At 42.7% G+C, this 25329-nt stretch overlaps 1 protein-coding gene across 2 annotated transcripts in view; it reads right to left on the minus strand.

Moving 5' to 3' along the window:
• Slc12a2 (solute carrier family 12 member 2) overlaps window positions 1-15975 on the minus strand; it is a 75768-nt gene extending 59793 nt beyond the window's left edge. Inside the window, exon 1 of one of the 2 annotated variants that reach the window (XM_085699836.2) lies at window positions 15089-15975. In XM_085699836.2, coding sequence (XP_085555962.2) covers window positions 15089-15790 — 702 coding nt within the window. In that variant the 5' untranslated portion in view covers window positions 15791-15975. The remainder of the gene's footprint in view (window positions 1-15088) is intronic. The other variant, XM_048419190.3, reaches the window with a different exon arrangement.
• Between the last annotated feature and the right edge of the window lie 9354 nt (window positions 15976-25329).

A 25329-nucleotide genomic window follows, 5' to 3' on the forward strand; every position in this document is an offset into this window, starting at 1 on the left:
GCTTCTCTTTCCATCTCTGTTTAGAAACTGAATATGTATGTCCCTAATCAGCCACTTTTCCCAAGGCTAAAGTGCAATGTGGGTGTCTTTTGAGCAATGCAAAAGTATGCAGGCATCCTAAAATTTCTGTTGTGGGTGCTTATCAGAATCTCACATGCAAGCTGAAGGTCTAGCAATTATGCTGGTTTCTACCACAGTGTGAACACTGTGAAATACTGTTCAAAAGCAAGTATTTTCTAGCTTATATGAAATATTACTTTAGAAAACTAGTGATGTGTTCACAGAAAACAAAAAGTTACCTTCCTAATCACCCTCTAGCAAACCTCCTTTTAAAAGTTTTAGTATTAATCTCCAAACTACAGCATACAACTAAAGCTCGGTGCAGTGGTGCACACCTGCACCCTCAGCAGTTATGGGGCCGCTACAATAGGAGGCTGCTGGGAGTCTGAGGCATGCACCCTGACTGAGCACCAGGCTGACCCCAACCAACCATCCAAACATCAAAAGCTAATCAAATAACTGTGCTATTTGTGGCTGAATAAATGGACTGAAGTGTGATGAAACTGGGATTGGAACTAAATTAATTTCCCAAAATAAAAAGAAACCAGAGTTTGTTTATTTTGGTGATGTTGGGTATTCAACTCAAGGCTCTACTACTGAGCTCCAGACTCAGTTTTGAGTTGTTTGTTTAATATATGAGCTTTCAAGGAACAAGAAAATCTCAGGAATGACACTCTATCCACCTTGACAAAAATTTACATAAAAACATCACAAGTAAATAAAAGTTCACATATGAAGTTAAATACTCTAGGCCAAGACAAAGGTACAAAAATAACAATTTTCAGTATTTTCTATCTTTTCCACAATAGTAGGTGGAAAGTAAAAACTATTTAGTGGCATATTAGAAGGCAGATAAATTAATTTAGCATTACTCTAGGAAATACAGCTCTGAAAAAAGTAGCACAGTGACTCTGAGTGTGGGGTCACAATGGAAATAAACTTACAAGAGAGGGAGATAGGAAATAACGGAAGGCAGACGGATGTTACACCTATCGTAACTGGAAGGATTTCTTATAAAACAACTAAAGAGACTATGTCAGCATGTCTGTAATTCTAGTACTCGGACTACAAGAAGATTATTAATCTAAATTCAGCCTGGGCTACAAAGCAAGATTCTGTTTAAAAGGAAATTGATGAAAAACAAACAAACAAAAACATACAAATGAAGTGTAGAATAAGGGGGCCAAGAGACAAGAGAATCTATCAGGCAGCTTAAAAATTCATGAATGGAACTTAGAAGAGGGGCCAGGGATAAACAGCCAGTGGGTGAGTGCATGGGAACAAAGAGAAACATACAGAGAGAAAACATGGGCAGGATGTGTTTCTAAAGATTCAGAAAAGACAAGAATGGAAGAATTCTAGCTCCCATGGTTATTGTTTCTTTGCAGTAAGTAGGAAAAGGAAGAATTTTCTGTGGACTGGGTATTGTTTGTTTGTCTTGTAGATTCAAAGCTCCCCCTCAACCATGGACAAAGTCAGAGGATACACTGGTATCAGGATGCAGGTCCCTGACTTGAGACAGGGTCTCTTTGCTTGCTACTTCACAGAAGTAGTAAAGCTGACTCACAAGCCTCCAGGGACTGTCTCTGCCTCCCATCTCCCCTAAGTAAGGAACACGGTATTACAGACACATCAATGACTGGGGGTATGGGGACTCTGGTCCTCAAGTTCAAACGGTCCAGGCTAATTGCCAACTCAACCATCCCTCTACTGAAGCCTCCCGTGTGCAGGATTATAGACATGTGTAACCACATTTACCTACAAAAACTATTTTTGTCACAGGTCCCCTCCCTGCACCAGGGAAGGGATTAACGCTGAGGAGTGCAGTTCCTTAGCACAGTGGAAACACTATTATAAAAACAGACTTTAGGCGATGTTTATTAACACATATTCACTTTTAGTACAAACTTACTTTATTTTTTTAGAAAAAGTATCTTTACTTGGTGATTTTAGGCAAAGATAATAAACTATACTTTTGTAGCTTGGGAAGGGGTGTTTAGCAAGAACAGTGGGGCAAAGCTGTGTCATAGTCTCTTTAGGGCTCAGGAAGCTACCACAACACTGTCTCTAGAGTAATTTAAAGCCAGCCGAACATCAATACCTTTTAAGTAGGGAAATGAGCCAGTACCTTAGTGGTGCCAATGGGCAACAGGAGTTCCAAGTAACTCGGATGTTCTCCCTGTGTAGATTTTACACTCGCAAAAGCAGCTTTCTGGGCATAAATAATAACCATATCCTTTGACTCATAAGGCACACAGATATTAACACACTATCAGTCACCATGCTAGGGACTTGCAAGCCATCTTTAAAAGCGTATTTTCTTTTCAATACAGACTAATGAAAAAGGTATGTCTCCTACCATCACTGAGGACCTTTTCATATTGAACGCAGCCTCCAGTAAACGTTTAGCCCTGTCAAAGGCTACGGAACTTTTTTCAATGCCCACACATTACTTTTTATGTTATATTCCCTCTCTGAGAACTGGTTTCCTTGGACAAATGAAGATAATAATTTCTATCCATCAATATCATATCCTGGAAGGTTTTAGGCTCTCTAGATAATATGACAGAGATATATAAAGCAAGTGAGATGCCTGTTTTTTGGCTATTAACTGATACACCATAATTTAAGCGTCAATGTCACAGTTCAAGTGTGACAGTCAAATCTGTAGAAAGACATTTCAGCAGTTATTATTATTATTATTATTAGCAGTTATTATTATTAGTCAGCAGTTAGTGGGAAAGTTGTCCTTAGGTGACCTGCCTTTTCAATTTCTGGCTACTCTTCAGAAGGAGAAAGTTTAGCCCGCTGACCCTATGCGAGTGAGGCTAAGCTTTCCTGGACTACACGCACTGGTGTGGCCATCCACTCTGGCTACTTCTTAGAAGCTCTGATTCATGGCGGGCGATAAGGGAAGATCAAAGGCAGGGTCCCAGCGCTCTCCACTCCTCTCGCGATGATCGCAGGTGAATACACAGATTAAGTTTTGGTCGGTTTTGTGGACAATGAAAGTCTGCTTTTAGGCTAAGAGATACATATTTAAGAGGAACAAGTTTTCCTTTTAGCAGCACCTATGAAAAATGAACCATCAACTACTATATTACTTTACATAGTAAGCAGGAAGGAAATAGAAGGCATTCATTTAGCAAATATACTACGATGGCTATTCATTAAAGATGAAATGTTGGAAAGGAAGTTGGATATAGATGGCTTTTAGTTTTTTAGTAGGTCAAAATCATATGAAATGGAAAGCATACAGTACATTCTCCTGACAAGATCTATTCAATACCACTGACCCTAATAAAAGACAAGGGATTACTACACTGAAAACCTTTCTCATACTCTACCTATGAAATAAGTCTCGGTTTTATTACAATTTAATTGGTACACCTTTTATATTGTAATCAAACCTTATAGTGACCTAAAGAGACAGCAAAGAAACTAACAAATACAAACATGGAGAACAGAATACTTAGAGGATGAGATGAATACAGGATAGTAGCTATATCGGAGGAAAAAAGGACATTTTAGAAGTCAAAATCATACCCTTATTCAAGTTATCCCTTTTCAAATTACTCTGGGGTCACACCATCTAAATGCCTAAACACTTCAGCCAATCATCAAAAACAGACAAAAAAAATAACAGTAAAGAGGAATATGCATAAATAAAACAAAATGGTCCTTCCCTGAGTTAGGCTTTAAATGGTAACACAAACCAACCAAGGTGGAAAAGCAGCAGAGATCTGTGCTGCCCTCCCAGCTATGCAGTCCCAGACTTCCACTACCGCCACCACCCACCAAAGTCTACAGTGACAATCAGGTGCTTTCTCCACTAGTGTGCCACAGGGCCAAGGAGACCCTGGCAGAGACTCCCACCCAAGTAACTCAGGTTTCCTGTGGCAAACACCAGATCCTCCTGTGCCTGACACAGCAAGACACAAGTTCCTTACGAGTACGAGCAGACACAAGGACCACAGGCTGCTGCACCACACCACCCTCGGAGGAACCTGCCCAGATGTGCTCCACCCAGGAAGGGATAAAATGTGTGACATGGAACAGGTGTGCACATTAACTTAACTTTCAAATTTACGGAGGCTATTTTGATAGGTGGAGGAGGTCAGTCCAACCGGCCAATCATCCAGTCCCTGGGTTGTAACGAGTCACTCAAACTTGCCATCTCCTTTTAATCAATGTTTCCGGTCACACTCAGCTTTCTTATCCCCTGCAGACTTTACCTTCACAAGCCTGGTGCCTGGGCCCAAGTGTCCAAGAAGGCTAGGAAAATAAAAGTATTCACACTGAATTCTTTGAATTCAGTTTTTTAATAAATAATATCTGATACAATTAAAAATAAACATTAGACTGCTAACAAGAGGGAAATTCTCACATTCTTTCTTCTGTTGAGCATACTTTGTTTTGAGGAAAAAAGAGAAATTCTAACTTTGAGACTTTCTCTAGTCAAGACTATAAGACTATGACTTTGAATTTTTTTCATTGTCTTCAGAGTTTACTGCCCAATGAGACATGCAGAAATGAACATGAAATGACACATACACACACAACATTTATAAGCAAACCAAGTTCTCATATTTTTCTAAGCAAAGGCAGCTCTAATTTTACTAATTTTCTTTGAAACGCCTCCCCTGCCAATTCTTATGTTTCCAATTAGAAACTTATTGCAAGTTCACATCAAAATATTTAACTGATGCAATTTTCCTTCAGCTGACAGGTTTTTCTGTTTACTGAGAAGGGATCTCACCACGAAAAGCAGGCTGGCCTTGAACTCTGAGATTTGCATGTGTTTGTGTCTGGAGTGTGGGGACTGATGGCATACGCCATCGACCCCAACCTGGGAAATCAGCTGTAAACTATTTTCTCCTAAGGGACTTCCAGCTCAAATTCCCTCTGCCTATAATTTATCTTAAGGGGACCTAGCACTTTCTCCACCCAAACCCCAGATAGACTGAGTCTAGCCTCCCTGACTGGGTGGGCCCCACAGCTCACAATGCTTCTGCAGCTCCTTCCCTGCACACACCATATGCTGCAGTCCTCTTTAATACAGCATTCAGATGTGTGAAAACGGGACAGCATTTTAACTGAAATACAGTAAACTAACAATAAGTTTTATGGTAAGTCTTTTCTCTAAATAATACCTTAAAATAAAATACTGGGTCAAAGTGTAGCTCCCAAATAATCCTAGCCCTGCTACTCATTACCTATAGAATTAATTCCTAAAAGTTTGGTTCCAACGCCTGTGAAAAGTGGTACCCATCACATATTGTTAGAAAAGACAAAATGAAAACTGTGATGGTTTTATACAACATAAAAACTCTCACACCAGCTAAAAATAACTTCAAAAGGAAAAGCTGTTGATATTTCCAAGTTATGCCCCAGGATTTCATCATGAAAGCGTAGTCTGGCCTTAAACTCACATCCTTTGAGTACTGGGCTAATATTGCTTTACATAAACTCAAACTAATACATCAAAAATGTAAAGGTTCATCAAAAAGTTATTTATATCCTAAAAATAATTTTTGGGTTATAATATTGATAAAAATCCTTAAAACACCAAAATTTCTCATACCATTAACCACAGCTTTCAAGTCTAAGCCAAAATGTTACATTAAAATAGCTTAGTTAGAATTTAAAAGACAAAATATTGTATATATGAATATATGTAGCATGTAAAATACTGTGTATATGTGCAAATCTAGATGTCCAAGAGGCTTATTCTAATAACTGTTTTAATTTTTTAGCAAGTACTAGCTAATTATATCATCCCAAAGCTGCAATACTTCCTATCCGTGCTGTCGGTGATTGGTGTATTCAGTGTAATGCTCCCCATACAGACCACGCTTTCAAAACAAAGTATTGTTTTACACAAATCCAAGTTGCTTTGGTTAACAATGCTCTATTAATATCCAGAGGCATTAATGCAAACTCAAAACTCAAGTGCCACAGATAAAAGTGGTCAGTGTGACCATGTGACTTCACAATGAACCAAGTCAGAACTGCTGACCCAAGTCAAAGAATTCAGCACTAGAACCAAAACTTCAAGACTGAGCTACAAAAGAATGCTTCACATATAACAACACAGGAATTACTTCAAATCCCACACAACATGCTAATGTCAACAGACTAAGAGCTTGGAACATTTTAGATAAAATTCCCAGGAAACATTTTCCTTCTGCTAACAAGAAGTAGCCCTGCCAACTTGTATTTCTAATTGTTTATGGGAAGAAGACCTCAAAATTAGGAAGAACCTGAAGAAACATGACAAGCAGCATCAGAACCAAGTCAGCACTAGAAAAGCAATCTGCATGGAACCCATACGTGGACAGATAACACTGGGTGTTTCTCTTCTGTCATCTTTCCCATTTTCAGTTCAGGAACTCAGAATCAGAGATGGTATTTCCTTTTTCTGAAGATGTATTAAGTAGAATGATCCATATTTAACCAATGGTCAAGAACAGCAAACTGATAGCCCACCTGTTTGCTCATGGAAACGAACCCAAAGAAAGTATGGGTGGGAGCACAGACTGGGGAGGAAACCAATCTATGTACCTGCACTAGTCAAAGTATGAATTTGCTGCCTTTTCACTGAGTCTTCTCAAACTGACTGTGGTAAGAGAGAAGCCACACCAGTTTGAAATAACAGAACAGAGTCACAAATCAGGAAAGGAACTGGGAAATTCATTTGAATTTCTGGAAAAACAAGAATAACAGTAAGGGTAAATCCCCATAACTAAGCTAGCCCCTAAATGCAGGGGAGACTTCCAGGAGCCAAACAACAGCTGTTGACAGAGGCAGGTATAGAACAGAGACAGCAGCTACTCCATGATGTCTGAGTCTAGCAAGGCGCAACACACCAGCAATCATAGTGTGAGCTGCACAGGGCACCCAGGTCAGTGTGAAATACACGGTGAGACACCGTCTCAACAAATAAAAGGGAAATCAAATTCAGAATATTAAAAATAAAATTTCAAGGTCACCACAATGTATTATCTACACATTAATTCTCCCCTCCTCAAATTAATAGATGTACAAACAAATAAAATGTTTTCCATTCAAGTGTTTGTGGTAGGAACCAAATGTCCTTTTCAGGACACAAATACTTCAAAATCACTATAGAAATCAAGGGTAAATCGCATTAGCAAAGCATCTAACAAGGATGTGAAAGCTTCACTGGAAACTTCAGAAATTCTAGACTTTGGTACATTTTAAAGAAAAGCACAATATGTGAAATGATAAATTCACTGAATGGACTTCAGGTCAGATTGGAAATAACAGAGGAGAGAAATAAAATAACTAACTTATGGATACAAGAAACTCAAAAACCTAGAAAAGACACACAGTACCTGCAGGCACAAACCTTCAGTCCTAGAGATGCTACCCATCCTCTCCTGTTGGCAGACTTCCAGCAGCAATAGAGGCCAGAGACATTGGGACAGTACAGTCAAAGGGCTATGGGAGAACCTGTCCACCAAGGCTGTAGCTGCAAACTATCAAGTGCAAAAGAAAGACATCTAAATAAAAACAGTATGTTGGCAGCCTCCCTCTATTACAAGAAGTTCTCAAGAAAGGAAAGAAACATTAGATGGAAAAATGTATTTCTGAATAGAGTTATTCTGGCCTCAGTTTTTATAAAGCTGTATGTTAAAAATAAAGAGTACAGCAATGTATTGTTGAGTTTATAAGACAATGACAAAGCACTAGAAGTATTCTCTCTTAAGATGCCTGTATTTTAACTAAATAAATTGAATACACCTAGTAGAGCAGGCACCGAGCAAGCAAAGATATGAAACATAAGACCCAAGAAACTCAACTTGCATCTCTCAGGTTCTAGTTCCATAGCATAGGCATGAACATAAATACACACAGATAATCCTTTAAGTGCGACTAGTAATGCAGATCTTTTTCCTTTGCCTCATTTTAGATTCCCAAATTTAACTTTCTTTTTACCCAAGTAGTCAGTTGCTACTTCTACTTGGAGAATGAATACAGAAACTGAAAGCCAGACTACAGTAGCCAGTAACATGGATATAGCAGGGCCCCAGCAAAACTGAAATCTGACTTTCCACATGCAAATGTTTATCAGGCTCCCTCTTTATTCATATCTGGAAACTATCCAGATACCACCCAAGCTGTGACATATTCTTGTTCTTCCAGGGTGACTTTCAAGGCACCAAGCTATATCCTGAAATAATTATTTGCAGGGTGTAGAACCAGCCCAGTGTTAACAGGTAATACAGCGTTTTTCTTAAAGCCTTGTTAAGTGGCAGGAACTGCCAGCCCCGATATATCCAGTGAACAGATCTGCACTGGTACCTAATCTCTGTATGAAAACTAATGAGACAAATACTCTGATTCTAGCGAAGGGCTAATTAACAACTGCATCATCAAGTATCCTCTTCCTTATTCTCAGGATGTCAACACGGTGAAGTGATGATGGTGACCGTTCCAGCAGCTCAAGCATCTTACAGCAGGTCGAAGAGATAGCCAGACAGATGTGACACACAGAGAGACCCCGGTAAACATTCTAGCATCAGACAGAAAAGCAAGTATGAAGTCTTGCTCTATAGTTTAATCAAAATGGCAAGTAAACCATTTTCAGTTTCTATGAGATCATTTATTACTAGTAAATGTGTAAAAGATTTCTAGGAATTAAAAGAAAAAAAGTTCAGTGATAAAACACTGATGCCTCCTTTATTAATGAGAAAGGCAAAAATAGGCCACATCCAATGACTTGATAACGCTAACAGGATTCTAACCCCGGGTCTAAGAACAACCGCAAAGGTGTTATTTTTAAAAGAGGAAAGGACAGATGGGGTGAAGTCTGGCTTAGTCAGTAAAGTAAAACAGCCAGAGCTCTGGTTTGTAATCCCAAAGCAGCAGCTCAGCGGCCAGCTAGTCTATAGCCTAATCTGTGAGCCTAGGACAGTCAAGGTGAATGACTTCCGATGAACAATACCAAATGTTTAACCACAGTGGCAGCTCTGCTCCACTGGAACTCTTTCCTAGGGTTCTAACTGCAGTTACGAAAGAGAGTGATGGATGGGGATGAGGATCCTGAAGATGAGGCTGAGTCCAGCAGCGACAGACTGAGTACCACCCCGCAACTGATACTGATGCTCCCAATCGCACATGCTAAAGTTGTCCAGATCAGTTTTGGGTACTCCACTTTTTATTTCTTCCTATAGGGGAAATCAATACTCTGATGGGGGGGGTATTTTTAAATCAATTCCTAGCATCAATTTTTAGAGTTTCTACCCTTTTTGAGAGAGAGGGAGTTTCCCTATTAAGCAGCTCAGTCTGGCCTAGAACCATCTAAATAGCCATGGCTGGCCTTTACCTAAATGGTGCTCCTGCCTCAGTCTCCCAGGACTGTAGGCACATACCACTATGCCCTTAGTGTCTGCCTTCTTCTAGATTTCTGCCCTTCTAGGATACTGCTTTCCAGGCTATTAAGTCAAGTTATTAAAAGTCCCCAACACAACTTTAGATGATCTCCAGGCCTAATCCTTGACCGTACTTTATGCTTATCAACCCAATATTTCACTCATAACTAAGGTACTTCAACCATTTACACACACACACACACACACACACACACCCCTTCTGCCTGAAAAAAATGTGTCTTACAAAGAATACAACTAGAATTCTCATCACTATTCAATTACTCAAGTCCAAAACCTGGGAGTCAGCCTCTCTCACATCTAATCTGTTTTGCATAAATCCTTATAAATTCTAAGTCACACCAACAGTTCAAGATTTTGTTTCCAGTCACACCTTAGAATACATTCTCTGGCCAGCGAAGATTTTCAAATAAAAATAAATAATGTACTCTGTCCTAGAACATCCCTCAACAGCTTCCCACTACTTACAGTAAAATATATCGGTCTTTTATATCTGTTGCATGGATACAGCACGCTGCTTCTCACTACCTTTACAAATACAGTCTTTGTTTTGGAACGACATTCCACCCATCAACTTATCCTTCAGGCCTGGGTCCCAATGCCCCACTTATTTCTTCCCAAGGCCCAATCAAAACTGGATCCCATGATACCCTGACTGGTGATGTTTCCTTTCACTGTACTGCTATGTTAATAACAACTATCATTGGTTTTATGTCTGTGCAAGCAGACACAGTATCTGACTCATTACTTTCTTATCCATCAACCCACATTTCCAGAGCACTATGGACAACACAGTTACCCCTTACCCAGCCAACAGTTCCTAACTGGAAAGCCATTAGCCTTCTTCCTAGAATGGCTCATAACAGCAAGGATATTTGTTTATTCTCTGCAGTTGGCTACTAGGGGAAATGTTGACTGAGGTTTCTGTCCCGCCCGGTCCCAGAAATGGCGCCCACATGGACAACTGTATCCACATAAAGCCTGAGAGAGCTTGGGAAGTAATTCTAGACAGAAAAGAATAGAGTTAAGCATGGCTTATCGATAGCAGCACTTTCTTGGGTGGGCTCTCTTTGCTAGAGACAAGCGATCTCATTTAAGAGAGGCTTCCTGACTCAGCTTTAGCTGTAAAACCTTGCAGCTCTTTTAAGAGCCCCTGCCACCAAACACTTACATGGTGACACTTACATGGTGTTTATGAATAGCCGACAACACGCTTCTTGCTGGTGGCAAGGACCTTGAAATGCCAGAGTTGTGGTAATAAATATGGCTCTAGCCAGTACCTCCACCATGAGGAGCACTCTCAGAAAGGTAAGGAATGAGGTGGATCCAGCCGTCAAAGTCAAGGCTTTAACCCTACCCATATGGCTTAGCAAATTAAAGACTCATGTGGTCAAAAAAAGAGAGACATACAGTAAAGATAGACTCAGATGAAGAAAATCTCTAGATGGTTTATAATGTGTTTAAAAATATATGTAGACTTGGGAGAGAAAAGAAAAAGGATAAAGTCCTTAATATAAAAAAGAAAGAGAGTAGTTGGGTGTGGTGGCACATACCTTTAATCCCAACACTTGGGAGGCAGAGGCAGGCAGATCTCTGTGAGTTCAAGGGCAACCTGGTCTATAGAGTGAGTGCCAGGACAGCCAAAGATACACAGAGAAACCTAGGCTCACAAAGTCAAAAATTAAAATAAAATAAGAGTTTAAAATAAAGCCACATAAAGATGGAAAACACACAGAGATACTGTATATTATTTGCTGTCTTTGAATTGTTTGAATGCTGAGTAAGGAGCAACAGCTAAAAGACATTTGATTATAAATGCTGCTGGATTAATCCAACATACGCATTTTGAAAATGTCCTGACTTCAAAATTTAAGTCAAAAGGTACTTTACTTTGGAGAAGAGGTTTTACTTTTGTTTTCACAGGAAATGAGAGGCTGTGTATTCATTCTGAATTAAGAAAAAAAGGTTTGATCAAGGAAGACCCTCTGAGAAATCTGATAGGAGCAGATGGCCCAGATGTCTGAGTTCTACATCCAGAACAGCCTCAAGACTGCTGCCTGAGATGATCAAGCCTCAAGGAATATTCTAGCCAGGACTTGACCATAATTCTAAATTTTCTTTAGTTCCCTATAAGATTATCAGCACCCCCAATTAGCACGAAGTAGACTGGAAAACTATGCTCACATTCCCCCAAAAAATGGATTATGGATGTTTTTCTTTGTTTAGAGCGTTGGTTACATGTTGTATGGATAATGATCAGGAAGAAAGCTAAACAAGTGAGATTCAATTCAGAGTTCTTGTTTTGAAAAGGGGGGGGGCGTGCTGTGAGACAATGGTTTTACCCTGCAAAGACTCGTTTCTTGTACTTGTTTAATAAAATGTTGAATGGCCAGTAGCCAGGCAGGAAGTAGAGGCAGGGTGACGAGAACAGGTGAATTCTGGGAAGAGGAAAGGTCAGTCTGCATCCATCACCCAGACACAGAGAAAGCAAGATGGGAATGCCTCACTGAAAAAAAGTACCAAGCCATGTGGCTAACATATACAAGAATAATGGGCTAAGTTAAGATGTAGGGAAGAGTTAATAAGAAGCCTGAGCTAAGAGGCCAACCAGTTTATAACTAATGTAGACCTCTGTATAGCTCTTTGGGACTGATTGGCTGCAGGACCAGGAGGGACAAAAACCTCTGTCAACAGGGAAATACTTTAAAAAAAAAATCAATGACAAAGACAACTCTAATCTTTTTTCCTAGTAAGTTTGTAGAGCATTTATCTTTCACATCCTCTGATCTCCCATTGCTCTTAGCACTGTAACTTAATCTGCCTTAGACACTTCATGAATGGTATAGCACTCAGTTACCAGAGTATATATAGTACATGACAATCAAATACTACAACATCAAAGAAGCTATAGATATCATTACTAACTAAGGGCTAAAAGCACTCAAGTTGCTGTCAATCTACATGTATGAGGACTATATATGGACTCTATGTGGACTCTAGAGAGTCAATCAGAGATCATCATCATGTGTCACACCTTCGCCCACGCCTCCTACAACTCTGAGCAGTACTTCTGGACAATTTAACACGGCAGAGATCTAACCCATTTGATGCAATTATCTTCAATAATTGCTTATTAGTTAACACCATTAAAAACTTCTGGTTGCTATACAGAATTTGAGTGGAGGCTGAGGGTCCACCTCAGGGGAATGACATCGGTCTACCATGTGCTACGGAAGCAAAGAAAAACAACTGAAGAATTCACTATGCTACTCGTTGCACACCTGAGACTCTGAATTGAGCATGTTATAAACTATATTCATTTAGTCATAGAATTAAGAGACTCTAAAACTGAAGTCTTAAGATCTTAGCCTTACACACTGAGGAATAAGAACCACTTAACAGTCATATTCCACGAACTTAGCATGGCCGCGGTTTATTATTTCTGTTGCATTTTTTTTCTTTAATCCCTACAATAATCTTGAAAACAGAGGAAGCTGAGGTTGAGGGATTAGGGGACTTTTTCATCTACCACATAGCTGATAATGTGTCTGTCTTTCAGATGCTCCAAACTGAACAAAAACAATAAAACCCACACTACAAGCCACACACAAAATAAACTCAACCGTAGGGGGTTTAAAGGGCACTATCACTGACAAAATGCAAAGCAGCAAAAACTTTCAAAAGATGCATGACACCTTTCAACTTACATTCTACAACTTACAGATATAGTGCTATACTGCTAAATTTGACTTTACCAAAATAAACCTGAAATGTGCTCATAAAACAATTATGAATACTAAAAATGTTTCAGTAAAATAGCATTTACCAACTCCATTTCTGATTGAGCCTATAAACAGAAAAGAATGCATGTGAAAAAATCTAAGTGTGAGTGTTTCAGAAAGTGCTTAGCTTCTGATAGGACAAAATACAACAATAGAACAGAGGTAGTATTATCTAAGGCTAAATGATGTCAATCTTTTAAACAATCCACAAGCTTGTAAGGGCTGGGACCTATCACTTACTTCAAACCATGATTGTTACTTATCAAACACTGGGACAAGTGCAGTCTTGTAAGACATGAATGTATGAGATCAAACCATCACAGTCAAAACAAATCACATAAACTTCTTCATGCTGATCATCTCGCCCTGTGTGGTACCAACTCTGAAGTCACAAAATTCCACTATAGACTTGCTGAGGCACATGTCAAGTTAATTCAACTCATAAAAAAGTTAAATATTAATCAGGTCTCAAAAGCATCAATGTTATCTTCAAACAATTATCTGAACCCCGAGGAAATAAAAGACTTACGAGGCCATAAAAAAAAAAAGAAGGAAAAGTCAATAAGAGTGTATGGGAATGGTTTTTTGTTTACAAAGTAAAAGGGCTTGCACAAAAATAAAAGACTCCAGACTTTTTCTCTAGACATCCTCGAGGGGAAAAAAATAAAATAAAATCCTTGTGTTTCCTTTTTTCTCTAAAGACTCACCCATGTCACTTTTAAAAACAGCCCTCTTTTAAATAATTTATGTGTATGAATGTTTTTCCTGCATGCATGGATATATACCACATGTATGGTTGGTGCCTATTAAGGTCAGAAGGCATGGAATCTCCCTGGAAGTGGAGTCACAGATGGCTGTGGGTTGTGTGCTTCCCCCTGTGGGTGCTGAAAACTGAATCCTCTTGGTTCCCTGCAAGAGCGACAAGTGCTCTTAACTTCTGAGCCATCTCTCTACCACTGCCCTGCACTGGATGCAGCCCTCTTTCCAAAAAGTTTACATTACAAACAAGCAAACAAACAAACAAAAAGGATCGTGCTATTATCAAATACAACTTTTCCCAAGATTTGAGATTTGTATAGTCTGCAGGCATGGTGGCAAATGCCTTTAAACCCTAACACTGGGAAGCTAGGAAGCAGAAGGATCTGTGAGTTCAAGGTCAGCCTGGTCTACTTTGCAAGCTCTAGGTAAGCTAGGGATACAAAGAGAGACCCTGCCTAAAAATAACAAACAAAAAAATAAAAAGGAAAGAAAGAAAAAAGATTTCTATAGTCCTCTACATATTCAAGATTGCAAATAATGGGCTTTAATAATTAATAGACTACAAACACATGCTATTAAGATTTTCCTTCAAACGTCAACCTTTCTTTCCACTCAGGATCCCTAATGGATATACATAAGCCATAAACTACAATCTAAAAAGGACCCAGATGGTAGTAGGTTCTCTCCACCCTGTCCCAAGAGAGAGCCTGTTCTACACCTCCTCCACACTCCCTTTTCTGGGTTCTAAACACATGCATAACTCAAAGAGGTGACTTGACACTGTCAAGACGGGGTGAAAAAAGACAGGGGCACACAAGATACATAACTGGATGGGAAAGGCTGCTAAGTGCTGCCTCCTCTGTATCGCATGACCAGCCTAACCCGCTGCAAACTTTTGAAGGATTAAGTTACATTCCGCTGCAATTCCACACTTGACAGCTGAATCCAGAGATGCCAGCGAGTCGTTCCTCGGGTCCTGTGCTGCCACCTCACCAGGGAGAGTCGGCGGCTGCATCCCGCGGCCAGCACGCACCAGGGCATGAGAAGGAAGGAGGGTCTGGGCGAGCTCACCTTTTCCAGCTCATCGTGGAGCTCTGCCAGGCTGGGCCGGAGCAGCTTCTCGCCCAGCTGCGCGGCCGTGTGCCGGTAGTGGTCGATCCTAGGCACCGCGTCCATGGTGTTGTGGCCGAAGGTGCGCAGGTAGTAGGTGTTAGTATGGGTGTCATAGTAGTACTGCTGATGGTGTCCACTGCCGCCGCCCGAGTGCAAGCTGCTGCCCTCGCTCAGCACCGTGTCCCCGCCGTTCTGGAAGCTCACGTTGGGCCCGTCGCCTCCGACCCCCGCCGCATCTGACAGGCTGTCGTCCGCGGACGATGAGGCAGCCGGGTCCACGAAGTTCACGCGGAAGCGGCCCTTGGCTTCCTCGCTGCCCTTAGCAGTGCCGCTCTCACTGCTGCCTTTCCCGGCCGCCGGGGTCTCCTTGCCGGCCGCCGCCGCCGCCGCCGCGGCCCGCCCGGCGTTCTCGGAAACCGGGTCCACCTGGAAGCGACTCTGGCTAGGGGTGGGCCCCAGAGGTCTGCCCAGCCCATCGCCCGCCGCCGCCGCTCCCTCTCCGCGCACCCCGCCGGCCTGGCTCCCGGTCGTAGCATCCTCTCGACCGGAGGAAGGCACGGCAGTCCCGGGCAGGTCCACCCCGGCGACAGCCAGCGGCGCGTCCCCATCCCGGGCGGGCCGCGGTGCGCCAGGCGAGGGCGCCGCGGGCCGGGGCTCCATCTCCGCCCGACGCTCGGGGAAGCTGCGAAGCGGGGCGGGTGAACGCTTGTCTAGGGCTCGGCTCTGGCTCGTGAGCCGGCGGTCCCGCTAGAGAGCCGGGGAGGAGAGAGAGCCAGAGAGAGTCGCAGCGCCGCAGGAGCCCGCGCACCACACGCTCGCCGCCAGCCGCCGAGTGCCCGCGAGCGCGGCCGGCCCGCGGTTTAAAGGCGCGGCGGGGCCGCCGCGCTCGGTGCAGCACGCGGGAGGCGGGGCCGCTCAGCCCGCCCCTTGGCCCGCCCCGAGCTCTGCCGGCGCTCCGAGCCCGGAGAGCGAGCGCCGGCCTCCAGGGCGCAGCGAGCAGGCGCGGCCCGGGCGGCCGCACGCGTCTCCGCGCCGACCTGCGCACCGCCCCCCCCCCCTTCCGCTGCCGCCGCCCGCCCGCTCCACGTTCTCCCCGGGCCGCTCGCCTGCCCGTCCGCAGCCCCCGCCCTGGTGCCAGCCGCCGCGGATGCTAGCCCTGCAGCACCGGCTCTGCAGACTCCTCTCGCTGTCTTTTTCTTTTTCTTTCTTTTTTTTAAGTTCTAAACTCGCAGTACTTGCGGCGAGCCGGCGAGATCTCGCGAGACGCTGCAGGGCCTGTGGGCGGTTTCCCTTAGGGCGCGTGGTACCCAGGCCCGCGGCGCTCCGGCTGCGGGTGATGCTGGGGTCTTTCCTGTTGGACCCGCGCGCGCTTCCGGAGGCGCTGGCCACGCGCGCTCCCGCCCGGAGGCTGCGCGCACCCGATCCGGGCGGGCTAGCGGGCGGGCGCCCAGCTGCAGAGCCCGAGCTGCGTTTTAGATTTGCATAACCAAAGAGTAATTCCAGCCGGGATGCGGTGGGTGTGTCCCCACTTGGGTGACAGCTTTATTTTTAAAAGCTGGTGCTTGAAGGTGGCAAGGGAACCTCGCTCCGACGTTGGAAGACAATTTTTAACTTCACTGTTAGGAAACGCCTCTCTCGGGATAGTGACAGCAGCAGCCGATGCTACAATTACGAGTTTTCCGTTTGGCTGCGGTAGAGAAGAATTCCTTGATTTTAACACAAAAATGCTCTGCAGGCTTGTTTTCTCTGAAAATGTAGAGGAAGAACACCTGCTTTCCAACTTAGTATTCTCCTTTAACTTGCTACCTCTCCGAAACCCTAAGAGAAAGCGAGTCATCACAAATAGTTTCCTCGGGTCATTGTCTACTATGCTTGTGTTTACTCTATATTTAAAGAATTGTAGGAATAAACACCATCTCTTGCCGAATACTTTAAGCAAGATCAAAGTATCCAAGACCTCAGAGCCTGGGTTTACAAAAAAAAAAAAAAAAACAAACAGCCAGTCAAAAATGTAAAAGCCTTCAAATGTGATCTTACTTGCCCTTAACAATTGAACAGCGTATTATCATTCTCTGTAATTTAAAGATGGAAATCAAAAGGAACAGATCTTGGGTCTTACACTCAGGACTTCTAAAACCACCGTGAACTTTTCTAATATTTATGGAAAACCAGAAGAGGCCAAAAAAATCATGTGTTCTTTCAAGCAGTCTAATTTTCTACTAGGGAACACTGCTGTCCTAGTAAAGGCTCTGTGTTGTGCCTTCCAGCCTAGAGCTAATTTATGGCTGTAAGAATTCAACATTAATTTACTGAACAAATGGTGAAACACCTGCTATGAGCTTCCCTGTGTCCTTAGGATATAGCTAAATCCACCTCGTGGGTGTCATAGATAAGGTAAAGAGATAAGACTTTTAGCCCATCTATCAGAAGCAAATGCTAAGGGAAAGGGGTAGGGAGATGGGATTAGGATGGTAAATCTTCCTTAGGATGACATCATCGAAGTGACCTTTGAGTGAGAAAGTATGTTATGCAAATATTTTGGAGCAATCTGTTCTAAGTAGAGAAAGCAAAGGCCCCTGAAGTGGGAGTAGGCCTGGCATGAAATTGCATGTCGGGCAGTATGAGGGTAAAGAATCAAAGGCAATAGGGTCAGAGTTGGAGGACATGGGAAATGTGTCAAGCCTCTGGCTGTTGGAGATACTTTGGCTTTCACTCTGAGTGGAATGGTAGTTCAGGCTTCCATAGCAAAATACCATGGACTGGATGACTTAAGCAGCAGAAATACATATATATATATATATATATATATATATATAGTTCTGGAGCTCTGAGTTTGAGATCGAGGTCCCAGTGTGGTTAGGGTCAGGTGAGGACTCTCTGGTTACAGACAGCAGCCTTCTCACGGTGGCCTTACACGGTGAAGCAACCACCCTGCTGCTGTTTCCTTTTCTCATAAAGGCACAGTTTTATTGACCCCAGCTTCATCCCTAAGAGCTCTTTTAACCTTAAGGTGACTTGACAAACCTTCTTTCCAATTCAGTCACCTGGGTGGGTGAGTGTGTGTGTAGTGGGCTAACTTCAGCTACAAATGTTTGGGCTGCACAGTTCATAGCGGCTGTCAAATCATTGGAGCCTTCCAGGAAGGAAGAACACCTTAAATACAGAATTATGTCCAACTTAGTAATGTTTCAGGAAAGCTATCACAGAATGTCATGATGGAGCTGAAAAATCCATGTCCCTATTTTTGCCTCCTCTTTCTATTCAGATACACACACAACATTATATTAAACCTGCAGTGTTCAGATTCCCTAATGCTGTACATATCCCTGACGTTGCCTAGGAGAAATAGGCTATGCCGCATAGCACATGTATGATGTAAACTATATACCGTGTAGATTTGAGTATGTACATTCTACAGCGATCCGCCAAAGTTACCAAACAACACACTTGTCACTCTAGGTAACCAGCACAGGACCAATGCAACTGCTCTGCAGGCAGAGAAGCAAGTAACAGAAAGATCAAGAGGTGTTAAAGTATACTAGAATAATCCCCAAATGGACAGTGTTGCTTTGGCCACCATGGTTAGTAGTAGAAAGTGGGGCTGGGTGGGGACGTAAGTGGTTGGCAAGGGAACGGGCACCATTTGCAGACAGAAACGGTGTGTGGAGTGAGAACCCAAGGCTTTGGGCCTGAGCAATGGAAAGAATGGTGGACTTTCTGAGATGGTAAGAGAAGGAAAGGAGTAGGTTTGAGTGAGATGTATAAAAGGAACTAAGAGACCTTAGAAGGATGTATATCCGGGCTACTGGGCTAACCTCTTGACATCGTAGGCTTAAGGGCACAATGCTGTGAGGAATAAGATGGCATGACCCTCATGTTGTATGTTTAAAGCTGAGTTCAGGAGGGAAATGAGTAATTACAAAACTCAATGACGAAAGACAAAAGGCAGGAGGAGGAAAGGACCTAAAAGACGAGAGGAAGACCAGCTGAAGTCATTTGGATGCAAGACCAAGAAGAGCCGAATGTACTGAATTATGTAACAGTATTGGCTAAGGGAATGGGAATCGGTGTCGTTCCCGAAGAAACAATCAAAATATGCACGTGAAACTTGTAGAAACACTGTCAGGGGGTCTTCTTTAGTTAACTGTCTGTCATGGGGTTGTCTGATTTGCCAGGTGCCAACTAAGGGACTGGCCGTGAAAACAGATTCATCTTCAGTGACTTAGAGGAAGACCCTTACACTGTTTTGTTCAGTTTTCCACCTTGGCTAACAGTGCAACCCCAAGTCAATGTAGTATCAGCAAATTTAGCAATTTGTACCAAATGCACATAGATTTGGAGGCTAGATAGGTCTTGGGTCGTTATATCATATCAAACTTGCCTCTTTACAAATGCTAACTGTCCTGGTTAGCTTCGTTGTCCACTTACTACAACCACGTAAAGAATTACCTAGATCAGATGAGCCCATGAGCATGTCTGTAGGGCACTGTCTTGATTCCTAATTAATAGAGGAGGGTTCAGCCCACCGTAAACAGTATAGTCCTTGGCTCTGTAGGAAAACTTAGCTAAGCATGAGCACAAGTGAGTCAGTTAGGAAGCAGTAGCTGCTGTGGTTCCAGCAATACTTTACTTGGCTGTGGGTCCGTTCCCTGGTGGGAGGTAATGCTGCATGAAATAGCAAGCAGTCCTGCTTTCATGCTCCTGCCCTGAGTTCCTTGCCCTGAATTCTCTCAATGGATTGTGACCAGGAAGTCTAAATCAAATGAACCCCTGGTCCCTAAGTTGCTTTCAGTGAAAATGTTTTATCACAGCTGAAGAAAGGAAGCTAGAACACTAAGGTACTCTAAATGGAGGTGTAAGTTCCCTATAAAGGTCTCTATAACTCTCTATCTACAGTGTGAGAATAAATACAGGACCGTGTAGAACCTGTCAATAGTTTGGTTCTAAGACCAGCTCTCACTGTAGCCCAGGCTGGCCAGGAACTCACTCTGTAGGCCATGCTGTTTCCAGAGTTACAGCAGGTCTCCTGCCTCTGCCTCGTAAGTGCTAGGGTTACAAACATGAGCTGCCGCCTGACTTCATGTGGCACCTTTAAGTTCTCTCTCTCTCTCTCTCTCTCTCTCTCTCTCTCTCTCTCACACACACACACACACACACACACACACACACACGTCCCAAGTCAATGAGTTCAGTTAGACAAGCTGACATTCTACCTGGTTGCGGTTTTATGTTTTCCCTAGCTGGCATTAAGCACATCGGTGAAGTCAACAGTATTTCCCTTGAGAAATAAAGTGATTATCCTATCATGGAAAAAAACTGTTGCCCTAGAGAAACTTGATCCTGCTGTGCGTGTTATTTTGTTTTCTTCCCTAAGTTCCCTTCGCATTCTTTTTCATTAAAAATATTGTAAATATTTTCAAGTAAGTATTTAACATTAATTCAAACCTTACTATCCTTTTTCACAGAACAATACTGAAATTCATGTCTATAAGTTATCCCTTTTAAAGTAGATAACCTAAAGCTATCTGTCTGTCTGTCTGTCTATCTAGGTGCCTCTGTGTGTGTGTGTCTCTCTCTCTCTGCTTTTCTCTGTGTATGATTATACAACTTCAGCTGTACACCTGCCCCCCCTCCTCTCTCTCTCTCTCTCTCTCTCTCTCTGTGTGTGTGTGTGTGTGTGTGTGTGTGTGTGTGATGGTACTACCTCAGTCCTTTCTCAGGAGCTGTCTAACTTGTTTTTTGAGATAGTCTCTTAACTGGGCCCTTGGGTTCATTGATTAGACAAGCTGACTGGCCAGCTAGCCTCAGGGATTTGCCTGTCTCCCCACCACCCCACCCAACTGGGATAACAAATCACTCCATCATGCCTAGCCTCTCACAAGGGCACTGGGGATCAAACTCAGCCCCTCATGCTTATGAGTGCTTATGAGGTACGTACTCTACGGACCTGTCTTCCCAGTCCCACGCTTTTTTTTTTAATTTAAAAATTTTATGTTGCTCTTATCCAAATTGTAAATTTATAGTTAGGCCTGGTGGCCCACACTTTTAATCCCAGCACCTAGGAGGCAGAGGCAGCCAGATCTTTGTGAGCTCAAGGCCATCGTGGTCTACAAAGAGAGTTCCGAGACTGTCAGAGCTCTTACACAGTGAAACACCATCTCAAAACAAAACAACAACAAAAATTAGGTGACATTTTATTCAGAGAAATGGCCACCAGGCAAGTCTTTTAACTGATGTCCTTTGTTTCTCTCTGTATGGCTGTGTAGTGAAGCTTTGAAGCTTTCTCTGCTTCTCCAGCCAGCTCCCAAATAACAACATGAGACTTAATATTAATTATGACAACTTGGACTTAGCTCAGGTTTGTGCCACTAGCTCTTATAACTTAAATTAACCCATTTACGTTAATCTGCATTCTGTCACATACCACCCATCCTGCTTCTTCTGTGTCTCCTGCCCCCTCACCCCTGAGTGTTGTGGGTGTTTTACTCTTTTGGTTTGTTTTTTGTTTGTTTGTTTGTTTGTTTGTTTGTTTTTAATGGCTCGCCACCCAGCTCCCAAATAAATCACACACAGAGGCTTATTCTTAGCTATAAATGCCTGGCCATAGCTTGGCTTGTTTCCTGCTTTTCTTAAATTATCCTCACTACTTTTTGCCTTTGGACTTTTGTCTTTCTCTATCCCTGTATACCTTTCTTTACTTATTTCTTCATAGCTGGCTGGGCGAATGGGTGACTGGGTAGCTGGTCCCTGACATCCTCCTTTTCTCGTTCTCTGACTCCTAGTTCTTCCTCATTTCTCCTTCTATTTATACTCTGTCTTCCAGCCCCACCTATCCTTGCTCCTGCCTCACTATTGACCATTGATCTCTTTCTTAGGACCACTAGGTGTTTTAGACAGGCACAGAACCACAGCTTCGCAGAGTTAAACAAATGCAGCATAAACAAAAGTCACACACCTGAAGATAACATTCCCTAACATGTGAGACCAGATCCCTCTTCCTACTTCTCTCTCTGGAAGGCCCACCTGTTCTCCCTGCGTTGCTATTGGCTGCTTAGCTTTTTATTAAGCCGATCACACTGGATAGGCCAGTCTCAGATTCTTGTCTACCCTGGCATGGATTCTAGCTCACAGAGTGGGCCTTGAATCCACTTAAATCCAACCGTGGAGTGGTTGGTTACTTCCCCGGGGTCTGTGTTGTTATTTCAGAAGCACATGCCACAGGCAAGTCCTGGTTCTAGGTCACAGCCTTTGTAGCTGGACGGAGATTGCCTTTCCCTGGTAGTTTCCCTGGTAGTATGCAGAGTGCCTTAGAGTGTGATGAAAGCTAGCCAGTCAGAGTAAAGCCTCGAGTTAGGCCAGACTTCTCCAAAGCACACACCCTTAATGACTGCTTCACCCGTCCCCCAGCTTTCTGAACTGAATAATGCAATACAGTCCATGCTAAGCTGCCTCCCTACATATCTTTCACTACAAATGGGAAAATTCTTTAATAGCTTAATCTTCTGGCGCATTCCATAGTAATTAATCCATTTGTCACTTGCAAAAGGCTACAAATGCAATTCAGACATACTTTTATAAATGTTTTAAGATGTGGAAAGTATTTTTCCTTTAAATGCAGGGGCTTAAGCACAGGTCCTGACACACACTAGGCAAGCATTCTATCACCGAGTTACAAGTCTGGGCCTTGGAAAGGATCTCAAATGGGTATAAGTAAGCTCTCACTTAAAAAAAAAATCTAGACATGACAGCACATACCTTTATTTCCAGCACTGGGAGGCAGAGGCAGGCAGACCTCTGTTGAGTTAGAAGCTAGTGCTCTCAACACAGTGAGTTCCAAGAGAGCCAGGGCTATGTAGAGAGAGACCCTGTCTAAGTAAACGAATGAAGAAGTAAAAATAAATAAATAAAAAAGAAGAGAAGAATCTGAGCTGCAGAGATGGTGCAACCATTAAGAACACCTGGATGATTGTCCAGAGGACCAAGATTCAATTCCCAGAACCCACAGGGCAGCTCACAAAACTGTCTGTTTTTCCAGTTCCAGGAGATCAGATTCACGCTTCTGGTCTCTGCTGTGCATTTCTTGAATGGGGTACATAAACTCTATACAGGCAAAACACCTATACACATAAAAATAATAAATAAAGTGTTCAAAAATAATTTACAAAAAATGATTTTAGCTTGGCATAGTGGCACTCTGAGACAGAGACGGGTGGATCTCTATGAGGTTCAAGCCAGGCTCGTCTACAGAGTGAGCTTCAGGACAGCGACACAGTAAGAGCCTGTCTTGGAACAAAACAAAAATTCTTCGTTTAACACTTTGAAAGGGTGACTTTTTTCTATCGTAACACACTAAAACTGACTGTTTAGTAGCCCTAACATTGAACATGTAAGTCCCTTTAGTATATGTTTAAGAGGGTCTTCTTCCTCATAGCTAACTCATGCTATTAGAACAAACAATTCCTATTTTTTGTTTCTTATCATGTTCAAAGACTATGGTAAAAAAAAAATGTCATTTCCAGTTTTATTTTCTGAATGGCTTCTCCTTGTGTGTCTTTATGGAACCCAGTTTCTAAACATATGATTTTTTTTAACCACTTGCTTCTGTTTTTTTCCAAGTAATTTAATGTTTCATAAGGCAAAACTATTAGGTTTAATATCCAAGTTTTTAAAATATGAGCCAAAGGGGGGGGCAGTAATGATTATGAGAGTAAAAATAAGTTCTTATAGTTCAAGCAATTGTTTTCATTTAAAGTTGAGCTCTTGTGGACGGGACGATGGCACAGCACACAGATCCTCATGACTTGATCAAGCCCTAAGACCTGTAAAGGAGACAGAGAAAACTGACTCTTGCAGTTTTTTCCTCTGACCTCCGTATGTGCCCTTTGGCATCTGTATGGACACACCAGCCCCACCCCCACACTCATGCAAAATTCTTTTAGCGGGCTTTTAGGTTGAGGTTGTAGCTTGGTGACAAAGGGCCTGCACAGCATGCCTAAGGCCCCAGGTTCAATCTGCAACATGGGGACAACGGGAAGCAAAAGACAAAACAACCAAAACTTTAAATCATACTGAGCTATTGGTTGACCTCCAATATGTCCATGAGGAGCAGCACTTTCAGTTGGTCAAATACTTTGCAAGCTGTGCATGGAGAATCACATATAACTCTGCCATTCACTCGGGAAGCTGAAGAGAAGAGACTTGCCCCATGCACCAGGCCAGCTGTACCATGCAGTTCCAGGTCAGACTCACTTGGCTGTGGCGTGACAGCCTGTCTCAAACAGAACAACAACAAAAAAATCTACCTCAAGTTGTGTGGGGAGTGTTGGCACATGGGTAGAATCCTAGTTCTTCACAAGGCTGGCACTGAGGGACATGAGTTTTAGTAAAGTCTAAGTGTAGCAGTTTGAATAAGAATGACCCTCATAGGCTCATGTCATAAGGGAGTGGAAATCTTTGATAGGGTTAGAAGGAATGGGGTTGTGGCCTTGTTGAAGGAAATGCATTGTCATAGGAGGTGGGCTTTGAGGTTTTGTTAGCCCAATCCAGGCCCTGTGCCAATTCTCTGTCAGCCTGCAGACCAGGATATAATTCTCAACTACTGTTCTAGCGCCATGCATACTGCCATGCTCCCCGCCATGATGATAATGGACTAAGCCTCTGAAGCTACAAGCAAGCCCCTAATTAAATGATTTCTTTCATACAAGTTGCCTTGGTCATGGTGTCTCTTCTCAGCAGTGAAACAGTAACTAAAACACTAAGCTATACAGAGAAACTCAAACCCTCATTTAAAAAAAAAAAATCCGGGATTTGAAGAGTGGTTAAGAGCACTGGTTGCTCTTCCAAAGGATCCAGGTTCAATTCCCAGCACCCACATGGCAGCTCACAGATGTCTGTAACTCCAATTCTAGGGGATATGATACCCTCATACAGACATACATGAAGGCAAAACACCAAAGCACTAAAAATAAATAAAGTTTTAAAAATGCACCATTATTACCAGTTTCTAAAATACGTAATTATAGAATACATATATATAGAATCTCACTGAAGATCCCAAGTAATTAGGCATTTATTACTTGTCATTTTATTCTGCCTCAGACTCCTGTCATAGGCAGACACCACTCTGGGCTTTTATAGCTTTCTCCCTGATTGATTTTTCCTAAGGATAGATTCCTAGAAATAAAATTACAGGATGTGTG

The sequence above is a fragment of the Myodes glareolus genome, chromosome 13 (assembly GCF_982192425.1).
Source record: "Myodes glareolus chromosome 13, mMyoGla1.1, whole genome shotgun sequence".
In the NCBI taxonomy this organism is placed as follows: Eukaryota; Metazoa; Chordata; class Mammalia; order Rodentia; family Cricetidae; genus Myodes; species Myodes glareolus.